The 13,323-nt window shown below is 39.1% G+C and overlaps 1 protein-coding gene across 4 annotated transcripts in view; it reads right to left on the bottom strand.

Annotated features, from left to right (window-relative positions):
• Positions 1 to 13,323, bottom strand: part of ECPAS (Ecm29 proteasome adaptor and scaffold) — a 56,865-nt gene that overhangs the window by 19,394 nt on the left and 24,148 nt on the right. For all 4 annotated transcript variants that reach the window (XM_084225947.1, XM_084225946.1, XM_084225945.1 and 1 more), the window contains 12 exons: positions 12,496 to 12,727; positions 11,872 to 11,963; positions 10,013 to 10,147; positions 7,878 to 8,043; positions 7,298 to 7,470; positions 6,722 to 6,823; positions 4,797 to 4,920; positions 3,776 to 3,921; positions 2,831 to 2,885; positions 1,953 to 2,067; positions 960 to 1,025; positions 596 to 713 (listed from right to left, as the gene is read on the bottom strand). In XM_084225947.1, coding sequence (XP_084082073.1) covers positions 596 to 713; positions 960 to 1,025; positions 1,953 to 2,067; positions 2,831 to 2,885; positions 3,776 to 3,921; positions 4,797 to 4,920; positions 6,722 to 6,823; positions 7,298 to 7,470; positions 7,878 to 8,043; positions 10,013 to 10,147; positions 11,872 to 11,963; positions 12,496 to 12,727 — 1,524 coding nt within the window. The remainder of the gene's footprint in view (positions 1 to 595; positions 714 to 959; positions 1,026 to 1,952; positions 2,068 to 2,830; positions 2,886 to 3,775; positions 3,922 to 4,796; positions 4,921 to 6,721; positions 6,824 to 7,297; positions 7,471 to 7,877; positions 8,044 to 10,012; positions 10,148 to 11,871; positions 11,964 to 12,495; positions 12,728 to 13,323) is intronic.

The raw sequence follows: 13,323 nt of genomic DNA, 5'->3' as shown, positions 1-13,323 counted from the left end.
GGGACTCAAAACAAGTTCTACCACGCTTCTATGAAACCAGTGAAGAGTCCCCAGCTCTGAATAGTACGCCTAGATCTTCAAGCTTATGATGCTCCTTTTTTCACCTGGAAGTGGATCCAACAATATTTTGGCTTTGTTAAAGCTCCCAGCTGTTTTAAAATACCAAAACTTGAGTTAAAAATGGATACTTTTGACAACAATGCTTTTTAGCAACTTGCTGATTACTTTTTACTCTGCCTCCTTAAATAACAAAAGTCACTTTCCTTGGCATCCAAAATTTCATCCAGTTTTCAAAACATTATCACTGTTCGAACACATTAAGGATTGTCCTTCTAAGCACACTCAAAAAAATTAAAAGGATGTTAGATAATTCAGAGGGGAATGTAGGATTATATGAATACTCTGATACCAAAGTTTTGGTTTAAGAATTTCAAATAATGCTAAATTTTTTTCTCAGCCTGCTAAATTTGCCTTGGACTGATACCAAAGCATCAACACATGCACATTCATAAAACATATTACCAGAAATAGAGAAATGGATTGTTGTTTCCAGAGTTAGAGTGGGAATGAAAGTTATATGACATCAGAGCATTACCTTCCGAGAATTCCACATGGCATGATGGTTGGCCAGATTCATGAATTTGTACACCAGGTCTGGCTGATTGAGGTCACTAGCCAGTGAACAAAGCTCCTTGTAGGTAGAAAGACCTTGACTTTGAAAAGCAAAAGGGAAATCAATGTTACTATTTTTATTTAGACAAATGCTACAACACCTAAAGCTACATTCAATTCACATTGTAAAGCAGGCAGAGAAAGGTAAGTAGCACATCTGTATCACACAGAGATAGTTACCGTAACTTAGAGAACAAGAAGGAACAAAATGTCAGGAAGCAGATTTTTTTAGGGAATTCTGTCTCAGCACTGACAGTGTCTCTGTCAGAGACTATAAGTAAACTTACCCATCTGGGGTTTTACTCAGACCTCCCTGAAACACCACAGTTTCTCCAGTCATCTCATGTTTGGCTCTGATAGAAAAGAAGGCCAGTATCAGCATTACCAAGCTCTACAGCTGAATACACTGCACACTACAGAACAGGCAATTTTGCTCTGTTAACTCAGGAACTTCACATTTTTTTCAGTTCCAATCCCACAAAAAGCATACAGGTGGACAAAGCTACACACTACAAGGAATGTCATTAACCTGTAACACGTGTAATGTTAAGGAGACATTACAGCAAGTGAGAGTTTTCCTGTGCAAATGTAGAAAGTCAAAACACTGAATGATGACTTTTTAGTTCTGTCCAACATGAGCCATATAATGGCAAATCTGTACTTAAAAACGAAATAATATCATTTCCATTCACCTTATTTCTTCCTGCTTACCACCAATGAATCCCTAATCCAAGCCTAGGTTTTTATGATTCAGTGGCCAAACCTACACCAGGTTAGACAGGAGAAGTCTATTAAAGAGCATTTCCAATACTGACCAACATGATCTCGAGGCATGAATCTTGTAAGACCAGCATTTTTCATGCTAAAGCTGTCAAGTGACCATTAACAGCACTTCCTTAGCAAAAGGTGCATTTCAGCATAAGAAAGTCACCAATTCTGCAACATTCACAATGTGCAGAGTTGCTGCAATTGGTCATTGTTCTCTGCAATTACACAATGCAGCAAGTAGTAAATCTAAGCAAACCCCATCCCATCTGAACCGTTTGAATGAGAACTGACATATTATTTTGAAGCTTTGCTGAATGGAACAAAACCAGAACAGCTTCAGTCACAAAATACTCTGAGCTAATTTAAGAAATGTTCAGTTTGACTCCCTGTGAATGGATATTGGCTTGCCCTTGATTCCAAAACATCTCCTTCCACACAAAAGAGGCACATTTTTATTCCCACCAGACACATAACTCAGAGTACTCTCTCATTGTGTTCTGAGTTCACTGTACCTTTTCCCAGTCATAAGGGTATCAACAAGCGTAGTGACTAGCTCTTGCTGATCCTGTTCACTTCCTAGTTCATATATCAGCCCAAGACCTTTTGAAGCAACATCTTGACTAAGCTCTGCAAGAGATTTCACCAAGCAAAATTCAAGATAAGCATGGAACTAAGAAGTACACAAATTTCAAAAGTACGGTTCAACCAAAATCAGGACATAGCAAACATTGGCTCTGTTGCACTTCAGAGCTGTCCATTTCAGTGCAGATCTAGTCTGTCACGACACAAACTTTGTATTCTGAAGCTGCAAATTGCTCTGAAGGCATAAACCCCTTCCAATTAGGTGACATCTTCACATAACTATTATTTCTGCAAGTTTTCAAATAGCAGAAAAAGTTCCAAGAGCCATAGGTATTCTACCATGCTAGTGGCACCTGAAATCAACTGTGGTAATACTCTCTACAGCTTCAGCAAGCTTTGCACAGGTTGCTGGATGCCACTCTTTCCACTAGCTGCCATGGGTAGAGCTGTAAGCCAAAATGTGCTAGCTTGAAGAGGTCTCGGGAGTTTCTGTTGATGCAGAACTCCGTGATATACATCCTGCTACTCAATACAGAGCTGAAGTAACACCATTTCTGTTACTACAGTCTGAAGGGGCAAATGCAATGCGCTTTTTAGCCAAATGCACAAAAAAGTTGTGCTTCTTATCTCTGCACATGATGCCTAGAAAAGAAATAATTCCTATTAACATAAGAAATGGGAAGTTTCTACAGTCATCTTTTAATGGTGACTGACAGAGTATGGTTGATTTTATGCCTGTTGAAAGATTCCCTCCAGTCTGCTGAATGCCAATGAAAAGACACAACTATTAAGATGCAGCAGTACTTACCATCACTGTCTGACAGAATTGAAACAAATGCACTTTGAATATCCTTGAGATGAGACTGTAAGATGAGAAAAGAGGACATTATTTTGGATCCTTTGTTTGGTCTCCAGGCAAGTTTCTAACAGAGGCTACTGTATCAATGGAGTTGCCCATTTGAGCTACACTTATGACAAGAACAACCCTTTTTTAATACAAGGCAGCAATGCATCATAAATTTGGATTGCAGGCAGATGGGACTTTCTCCATCCCCAAACTGGTGAGTTTCACCACCTCCCTACAAGATGAACTATTTAGATGAGTGCAATATGGGGCAATGTTTTATATATAAAAATTTACATCTGCAAAGCAGCTCGTCCCGAAGCTCTTTATCAATACCTGTAGAGTACAAAATGCTTACTTGATCACATCACAGTCCATAGCACCTCTATGGAGATAGAGGACATTTTGGTTGGGAATGTTTTATTTAGTACTTGTATAGGATTTTTCACATTTTCTCATTATGGACAAGCACTTTAAATATAAGGTTCATGAAGTGTACCAAAAATACACCGTACATGAAGCGCATTGTAACTGCTCTTAGGTACCAAAGATAAATACCGTGAAACACGTAAGTTCTGTTCTCCTTCTTCTTCCCCTCCTAGACCTCTCAAGTATTTTTTGAATATAAATCCCAAACACTATACAGATACCAAACTCTTCTTCCCAAGGGAGCATGTAGTGCTACTTCATCTTACAACAGCTATTTACATTGAGATTACTCTGACTTGGATGCAAGTCTGATGTTTACAAAGGTGACAAACACCCTTGTTCATCTGCCAGATTGTCTGTTCCTCTAGAAATAAAAGATGGGCAAGACAATACAAGTGAAGGGGAAGGAAGGGACAGAAACAAGATGAGAAGCAAAATTAGAGAAAAGGAGCCAGAGTTAGGAAAAGGCATATTTCTTACCTTAATTGCTTTGTGGGTACTAAGCTTTTTCACCAATGACAGAAGCCAGATGCAAGCTGCCTGTCTAACATGTGGGTTGGGACTGATGATGTGCTTGTTCAAAATAAGGTCTAGGACCCAGGGCACCACATCATTCACTTTCAAATCTATATGAAAAAAATAAAGGTGGAGGGGAGGAGCTCTGAGAACTGTCCACACCCATTTTGATGGAAACAATGAAAAACCTAATGAACTCAAGAGTACTCATGTGACACCTTAATCTCTGCTCATTTAGGAACTCACTGGAGTCACTGGGAAAGTAATAATAGTAGAACAAATAACAGAAATACAGATCTTGCTAACTCTTCATGAACATGTTTTAGAGCCTGTGGCCAAGAAGAGGTCCAAGACCATTCACATTGCCTAAGACTCAGGGCAAAACTTATTTTTTTGTTAGGACTCACGATTTCTGGAGCAATGGGAAGGTTTAATTTTTACCACATGCTCAGCTTTCTGTACACTGCACATCTAAGACCACTCTCACAAAATTAAAACACGTGTTTGCAGGTCTGAGACTAATATTTACAGTTGCCTGATTTGAAGCTAGCCTTTTGTCACACTTGTATTTCAATGGGTACAGAATCTTAGTCCTTTAATAGAATTTCTGCATTTACTGCACGTAAATTTCACTTAATTTTATCACTTGAAGTTATTGGAAAACACTTGCAATTTGATTTTATAACCCTATTTTCCTGTTCATGGTTCACAATGGTAACATGGCAAACAAAAAAAAAGAAAAAACCAAAAAATACAGAGTCAAGTGGCAATGAATTACATAAGCAGCTATTTAAACAGCCCACGAATGAAGTCTTCTGCCCTCTGAGCAGACAGACATGAGAACGTAAAACAACCTGTATATAACCACAAACACAAAACCTCTCTTTCATATTCTGTTATAAACCAAACACCACAGAAATAAAGCTTGGAGCTAAGTGTTAGCCCAGACATTTCCCAACCCAGCCCCTGCATTAGGAAGACCTACCTGAAGGAGGGATATATTCCTCCTCTGTGACTGTCCATGCATCCCGTGCAGCCACTGAGCTGGTTCCAACAGCAGCACTGGTAATAGCTTCACCAACAGTGAACTGCAGCTCTATCTGTTTGGCCTGAAAAACACATCAGAGCATCACTGACAGTACTAACAAAGCATACACCAAAACTTCTGGCACTTAATCCACAAAACTACAGCCTCTTTCCCAGTCCCAATGTTCAGCACCAATTTACAGTAAGATCACTCTTCTGGTGAGCTTCTGAGAGTATGTGGCACCTCAGACCCACTGAAGTTGATGGAAAATGAGGCAATGCCAAACTGTCTGAAATGAATGATAAAAGCTAAAATTTCCACATTTTTTTAAAGCAGATTTTTGACAAAGTATTTACGAGTCTCTGCAGAAGCTCAACTTGGTGAAAAGAAATAATTCAACAGAATGAAAATAAACCGAAGTTAAAGTGATGCTGATAGCGATTAGTGAAAATTACTATGGCTTTACTGTAATAGGGAGTATTGAAAGAGTCTCCTATAATTCCATCCAGAAGCTGATGTCTTAAAAGATGCAGAAACCTTTTTTTCACATTAAAATAATTCAGATGGTACTTGTTTTGCTTCACTGTCCTCCTTACACTATCCTCTGAACCTTCAGGAACAAGATATGCCACTTTCTTGTCAGTACTTATAATGAATTTTATGTTGTAAGAACTGGTTTCCATAACTGCTGAGTACCTTCAAGATAGCTTTCCTTATGCTCTGGAAGCACAAAATGCTCAGGGTTCCTGGAGAATTAAGCCCTTAGCTTCCTGCAATCTAAGACAAATAGGTTTTTTTCAAGTACACCTTTTATAAAGGAAGTTGTAATGTCCCCATGCAGCTACAGAAATAAAACATGGCACTCAGAAACATCTTTGTTCTTTGGGTACACAGTATTTTCAGAATTTTTAGTATTTTAAGTATAGTGATAGGACAGGTGGTTAAAGGCTTGAAACTGAGAGTAGGCTCAGATGAACTATTAGGAAGAAATTCTTTACTGTGAAGGTGGTGAGGCACTGGAAGAGGTCACTCATAAATGCCCCAACCCTGGCAGTGCTCAAGGTCAGGTTGGATTGGGCTTTGAGCAACTTGATCTAGTGTGAAGTGTCCCTGCCCTGTCAACAGTTGAGGGGTTGGAACTAGATCACCTTTAAGGTCCCTTCCAACCCAAACTATTCTATAATTCTATGGCTCTTGCATGTTTGATCACATAAGAATTGGAACACTCAACAAAGCATGTCTGTCTGATACTCAACAGCCACTTCTACAATGCAGAATCCTATGTCAGTACCAGCAAGGAAGAAAGGTAAAACAAGCTGTAAAAGAAAGATACTAAAAAACCTTTTTTTACTTAATTTTGTTATCTAGCATATTGAAATATGTATAGAAGCTCTTAAGTACTGTGAAAGAATGCAGTGTATTTCAATAATGAATTCAGATGGACAAGAGATACATATATTTCTATAAACTTCAAATTAAAGTGAATTGTATTAGCTAATATAGCTCAGAGGTATTCATATTATCTACTTTCAGGGTACTTTTGAAGGCCAAAGTACAGGCCTAAGGCAGCAATAATATAAGCTCTGGAGGTTTTATACATACAGTGTATAAAAAAAAATCTATAAGCCTCTTGAAGGGGAACAAGTATTTGCTCAGACTGAGGCAAAGACCTGGACTAGCAAGTTTTTAAACTGTGGCATAAAACCTTTTATCAGCCCCAAGTCTATCTCTGCTCTCTATTTCAAGGCATTTTTAAAAAACCCAGAGGCACTACTACAAAAAGCCAACTCCCTTTGTAAATCTGGCTCTAGACTACATAAAAAGCACCCAAAGAGAAATACTAACACTGTAGTATAAAGGATAATACACTGATAGTGTCTCACCTCCACAGAATCCATTAAACCCTGCAGCAGTAGCTTCTGGTGGGGAAAATCTTCGTCTCCCACTGGGAAGTAACCTAATGTTTGTATTGCTCGTTCCTTCATCTTAAATACAAACAAAAAATAACACCATCATATAACCGTCCTGTAAGTCCATACGATGCACTTTAAACCCACTATTTCTCACTGAAAAGTGAAGTTTGCTGAAGTTTCGCTCAAGGTGTCAGATGTACATGCAAACAGCTTATTAGATCAATCAGCACACCTCTTTTCCAAAGTACATCAGAACAAATGTCCTGTTACCTTTGAGGATTATGTAAAAGAAGCTATTCCCATTATTCTTGAATTAAAAAGAAGACCATTCATATTTTTATCTCTTAAGCCCCTAGTTATGACTACAGAAAGCACAAGTGATCAGTGCAAGACAATATTAGAAAGACCTAGACCCTAGCCAACTCACTAAAGCCAACAGAAAGCCTAATTCCTTTAAAAAACAAGGCTGAGTTTGGCACGTAACACATATACCTAGTGAGCATTCAAGAAATGAACAGGAATCACAAGAACACACAAAAATCTTGCCTTATTTGTTTCCTTGCTGGAAGGGATTCGGGCCAATAAGTTTTCAACAAGTTGCAGCTTTGTAAATCCTGTTCCTTCGTTGGGGATTGGCAAGGGGCCATTCCTGCCAATCTCCCCAAGAGCCATGCAAGCACCCACCACAAGGAAGGGAGAGGTACTGTCCAAGAAAGAACCTACAGGGAAAAAGCAAACCAGGATGACTCAGATTTTGTATTATTATTTAGAAGTAGACAGGCATTTGTATTTTACCCATGAAAGAAGCAAAGCATTAATCTCCTCTACAGCTGGTAGGAAGCATTATGTTAGAAAAAAAATAGGAGTGAAAGGAGACATTGAGAGGAATCTAGGCAATAATATCACTCCTGATTGTGCTGTGTTGGTTTGTAAGGTACAGTCTACCAAGGTTTTGCTGAAATGTCCATACATCTAATCAGATTATATCCTTACAGACTGTAAACTCTATCACAAAAACTGAACTCAACATTGTCTATGGGCTGAGCATCTCAGAAAAATCCTCAGCCTGGGGTGGACTAAAAAAACACAACTGTTACATGCAGCAAAGTCTTAGGCAGGAAGTTACCTATTGTCTCGGTTGTCGACTTTATAAGTTGTTCTTGTTCCGGCATGACTGAAGTGTTTGGCTGTTCTATGTCATGTAGCTCCATTGATCTGATTTTCCCTTTGGCCAAGTACCTTCCTACTGTAAATCCCAAAGCCAACAAGGATCCATGTTGGACCTCCGGGCTCTACAGACAACACCAACAGTACAAAAAAATCTCATTTTCAAAGTAAGTAACACTTTGCACAAAGCAGTGATCTAAAAACACATATGGACAAGCTAGATCAGAAGGCACCCTGAAGAATGCAGAGCTCTAACACATAATAAAACAACAGAGAGTTTGGTATTGTTAGAGCTCTCTGATGAATGGAGTTCTTTACAATTCATTAACAAAACTAAAGAGATCTTGGAGGACCGATTATAAATTTATCACTAGCATTCACATTCTTAAAGTTACCCTTTGGTAGTTAGGCTTAAAAAAAAAACCCAAACAACATTGTTTCTACTTAAAAACCAGACATATTCAGACTAAGGGGACAAAATGTACTCTTTGGTAAAAGCAGTACAGGGTAATCGCTCTACGTCTGCATGGCTCAGAATGAGCTGAGACCTGGCCTATGCTGAAGGCAATGCCTCTACAGCTTGGCAGGCTACAAATCATGAAATCTAATCCATACAATTAAATGTTAAGAACACTAATTTCTCCAATTCTGATTTGGTGCTGGAACTATTTAATGATGGTGTTTACTCCTATAAGTGAATTCTAGCAAAAAGATTTTGTGGAGAAAAAAGGCTGTGAGACTCAAATGCTACCTAACTGGAAAAAAAAAACCCAAAGGGAGGGGTACAGGAGCTTAAGCTTGGATTAATTCATACCTCTTGTTTCTTAACACTACAGATCTTGCACCAGTGCAATTGTGCTGCCACAGTGGGATCCTCAACCTAGCCTGGCCACCAGAAACTGTTCCTTGAGGTGGTCTCACTGCAGCAAAGCCAGCAGAAGATGGATCCTTCCCCCATCTCCACTTTAGTTATCCATTCACACTGCAGTCCTTACTGAGACAAGAGGATCACCACCACCCCTAGGTGCACAAATTCAAGTGGTTTTGCACAGTAGCAGCAAGTCAGAGCTCTACCTGACTCAGACTCACAAAGGCATGGGAACACCCTGCTTTTTTTTTCTTTCATGGTTCACATGGGTGAGTGGGGCTGAAAGCAGCGGGGGGCTGGGACCTATCAATACTGACTTCGTGACTGCAGGAGCCGTGCCCTTCACAAAACTGAGCAATGACATGGCTTTGTCTCACACGCAGAGCTTTCAGAGACTCAAAATAAATCATGTTTGTTAACTACAACATAAAGCAACCAGCACTTCTTGTCAGCCTGTCACCTGCAATGTAAAATGGTGGCCCTTTAAGTCCATTAGAGAGACTGATACAAAACCATTTTGGGGAAACAGAACCTGGAATTACTACTGCTTTCCCTCCCATGCAGGATTCAAGACACACCAAACCAGACCAATTTGTTTCCAGAACTCCTTTTCCATGCTTGCAGTGGCAAAATGGAGAAATAAGGATAAGGGGAGCCAAAAGGAGCTGCTGGAAAAGGGAAGGCAGGCACACCCAGCATGTAAAGACACAGCTGCGGAGGCCTGCTGAGCAGTCCATGTGGGGCAAAAGGGAAGAAGGCACAGCCTTAACACAGCACCACAAGATCCTGAGGTGGTGAGTACCCATTAGGAGACTATGGCTCAGGAGGCGAAGAGCTGAACGTTTAACAAGTTAAAAATTTTCTTGATTCTGTGAGTGCTCAGGAATAAGGAACAGTTTGAGGTAGGTAGTGTGATCCACTACCACTCAATGGGATGTGGCTATTTAGTTGGATAAAACTGGTTAACTACATCATAGTGCTTTGCTTGGGATGTGCCTCCATGAAATCCTCCTACTGACCTTAACAGCTTCAGGGATCAATTTATTTCAAGATCTGCTGCACTCACCTACAACAAAAATCCCTTCTCACCATCCAACTGGAAGCCAGTTAGTTAATTTTACACCCAGATTAAGGTTAATACATCCTGGACACATGGTGAGATTCAAATATCCTATCAGTTACATGATACGAGAAAAAACAAGAAGAAGACAAAGAAAGGTAGTTACATGGCTGTCTTTTGTCATCTTGATCAGCTGCTCCAAGGATGCCCTAAGGTCATCTCCAGACATGGTAGACAGCACTACAGAATAAAACAGGGCTGCAAGCTCACGCATTTCCTCTTTGTTGGTGTTCATCAAGTTCTGTGGGAGTTTAAAAAAAACACAAGCCATAAAATATGGAAGCAGCTTCTTACCCAGTCTGCTCATAAAGAGCTTCAATATACAAACACAATTGTCATGGAGATACATAAACAGTTCTTAATTCAGACAGCACACTTTAAACCAACAGCATTGTCATTTAATAAGAAACAAAGCCCTCAATTCAACAAAGTATACATTACACACTGAGCACTTTGGTGAAAGAAGACCACTAGCCATAAGAGGGACACCCACCAGTTCTGTGTCAAAACCGTGCACATCGAATTCTTGGCTGAATTTTGTCTTCAGCTAAGAGCTTCCAGGTTTTTGTATTCATACTGTGCTAAAAAAACACCACACCCTAAGCCACTACATTATCCCTGAGCTGCTGGAGGTTTCCATACCCTTCTTATTAAACAACGGGAATTTTAAAACCTCAAGAGGGTTAACAATTCAAATACAACCAGAAAAAAGAGTCCAGGAAATCACAGCTCTCAAAGCAAAATTACCCAATTTGAGATCTTGTATTGTCCAAATAAGTTATTAAAATTTGAATTTTGGAAACTTTGGGTAATTTGTTAAGACATAATCTTATCTCTATCAGCAATTTGATGTATAATGCAACACACTCCCATGAAAAATTCATACCCAAATCTTTGAGTGCCTTGGGCTACCACAAAGAAACCAAAATGAGCCACGCAAACAAAAAAGGAATGATCTGTCAGGGTCATGAAATGTAATGTTAACTTCAGCATAGCAAAAGATCACATATGTGACTTCTAACAAACCCCTCAACCTGTTTGTTTCACTTTGCAAGGCAAAAACACATGAAATATAATTTACAACACTATTTCTGAAACTCAGTACTACCAATAACTACCCCTAGAAGCTTAATTCTGCAAATGGACACTAGGCCAAAGACAAAGAAAAATTTTCTGCAAATGATGAGGAATACTGAAAAGGGCAATGTTTCTAAGTATTCTCCCTTGCGGTTCATACCTGCAGGTAAATGAGAAGTGATAACCTATATACAGCACAATGCAGCACAGATATCATCAGGAGAAACTATCAGAACACAGTCTAATGTTTTTTAATACTTGACTAAGTATTTGTTTCTGCCAGATTGCCCCAGTGAAAGCAACGGCAACCTGTAAGACCTTCAAAAATCCTAGATGTTTGAGGCAAATAATGAAAAAGCAGAGAGCTGAGGAAAGAATCTAGGGAACACAGATTTCCCTTTGCTTATTCCCAAGCAGACTTCAGTGTATAGGGTTTCTTTTGTCAGGGGTTAATAAATAGAAAAAAAACATCTCCACAGGAAGGTCCCTAAAAAAACTAGAGATGTAACTAATGGCATATTCTAAGAAGTCATTCACATCTTCCCAGTGGAAAACATTCACTCTGTCAAAAACGTGCAGAATGTTGTCTTCAGTTTTCCTCTGCAGAGAAAAAAATGGATGACTATACGTAGGATAGCTGACAGACTACCTAGAATATGTACGTGAATGAACAAAAACAGTAATACAGAAGAACCAAAAAATAATTTTCCCCATCCTGGCATATACAACATTTCATGAGGTGTTGACTATGAATAGAAATACCAGATTTCAAATCAAGCACATATTTGGAAATAAACTGTTTCACCATGGGAAATGTGCCAGATTTTGCTAATGCCAAATTCCATTCATCCCCCAGAAAAACACCAAAAAAAGGGGTTTTCACAATACCTTAATCCAATCCATTTTGTCTACAAATCTGGTGGCTAGTTTTTCTGGATACACTGAAACAACTTCTAGAAGACAATACATGACTGGCAAACCTAAACAATAATTAAAGAATGAGGTTATTAAATAGCTCCAGCATTTACAACAATCTAACATTCAGTGCTAAAAAGAGGTAAAGAAGTATCAAGCATTTCAGGCATTTATTTGTAAATCAGTAGGAATAACCCACAATACAGAATAATAAGGTACAACATTTCTCAGACATATTAGGATTCTAATAAAAGCAAACACTCTAGTAGCAATTCGTTCAAAATGCACTCAAATTTTAGATGACAGTTGTGGTAGATAGACTATTATCAGAGTGAGGAAGACACAACATTCACTGCTGAAGAAGCTGTTATATATACAATGGCTTCACAATTTTACACTATTATGCCAAATGATGCTGCGATTTTACAGCTATGCTTTCTCCCACCTACAAAATAGCATAGAAGAAAACAAGTTTCAACTAAATAGTATATAGTCTGTGTTTCAACTCTATGATTGCTGAAGCCAAGTTCAAAAAACAAGACAACTCATAGTAAGAAAGACACTTATTTCAGGGTACTGCTCCACACAGTTTCTTACCTCCAACACCAGCTAAGAGCTGCTGAAGAAGGCCAATATATATATGTACAGGGTTGGTTTCTGCACTTTTTGAAGAGGAGGAGGAGGAAGAGAAAGGTAAATGGTTGCCAGACATGAGGTTTCTTATGTAACGTCCAATGGCTGGAGCATGATCTTGCATATCTGCCAAGCTCTGTGAGGTTGGCACCACACCAGCACTGTGAGCAAGACACATCCGCAGATAGAGAACTATCTAAGTAGAGAAGATAAAAAACACAGGATCCTGAATGCATAAGCACTTTAAAAAACATGCAAGAAACAAAAGAGCAGAAAATATGCTGTAATCAATGCAACCAAAATGGAATAGTTTTTTCTTTTATCAAAGATAGACAGAAAAGTTAGCATAGAGACAGGAACAAATATAAAGTGTAACAAACCTTAGGATCACTTGCCTGACAACCCTACATCACTTCCTAAAGATTAAATCATATGCAGACTTTTGGTTTATCACCAGCTGATGTAACTCCTTGTAGGAAGTTCAGCCTGTACCCTATACCAATGTGGCATGTGTACAAATGCACCCAACACATGGCTAACAGAAATCTCACTTCCCATCTCATTTTGTTTCTACAGATCACTGGAGCCTGGGATTCTGCTAAGAAAAAAGCCTCAAGGAGCATAATGGGACCACTGCACAGGACTGCCTGTCTTTATCTAATGCTACTCCATTAGAGATGCTGCAGAAAGCAGTGGAGCAATCCTCTTGTGAACATTCCTCCCAAATCCCCCATGACAATCTTGTTCAGATTGCTGTTTAAGGACAAAGGATGGACAGTTAATGCCAACAAC

This window comes from Fringilla coelebs (assembly GCF_963513975.1).
Source record: "Fringilla coelebs genome assembly, chromosome: Z".
Lineage (NCBI taxonomy): Eukaryota > Metazoa > Chordata > Aves > Passeriformes > Fringillidae > Fringilla > Fringilla coelebs.
The sequence above is the reverse complement of the archived record's forward strand: the minus strand, read 5'-3'. Positions and strand labels throughout refer to the sequence as shown.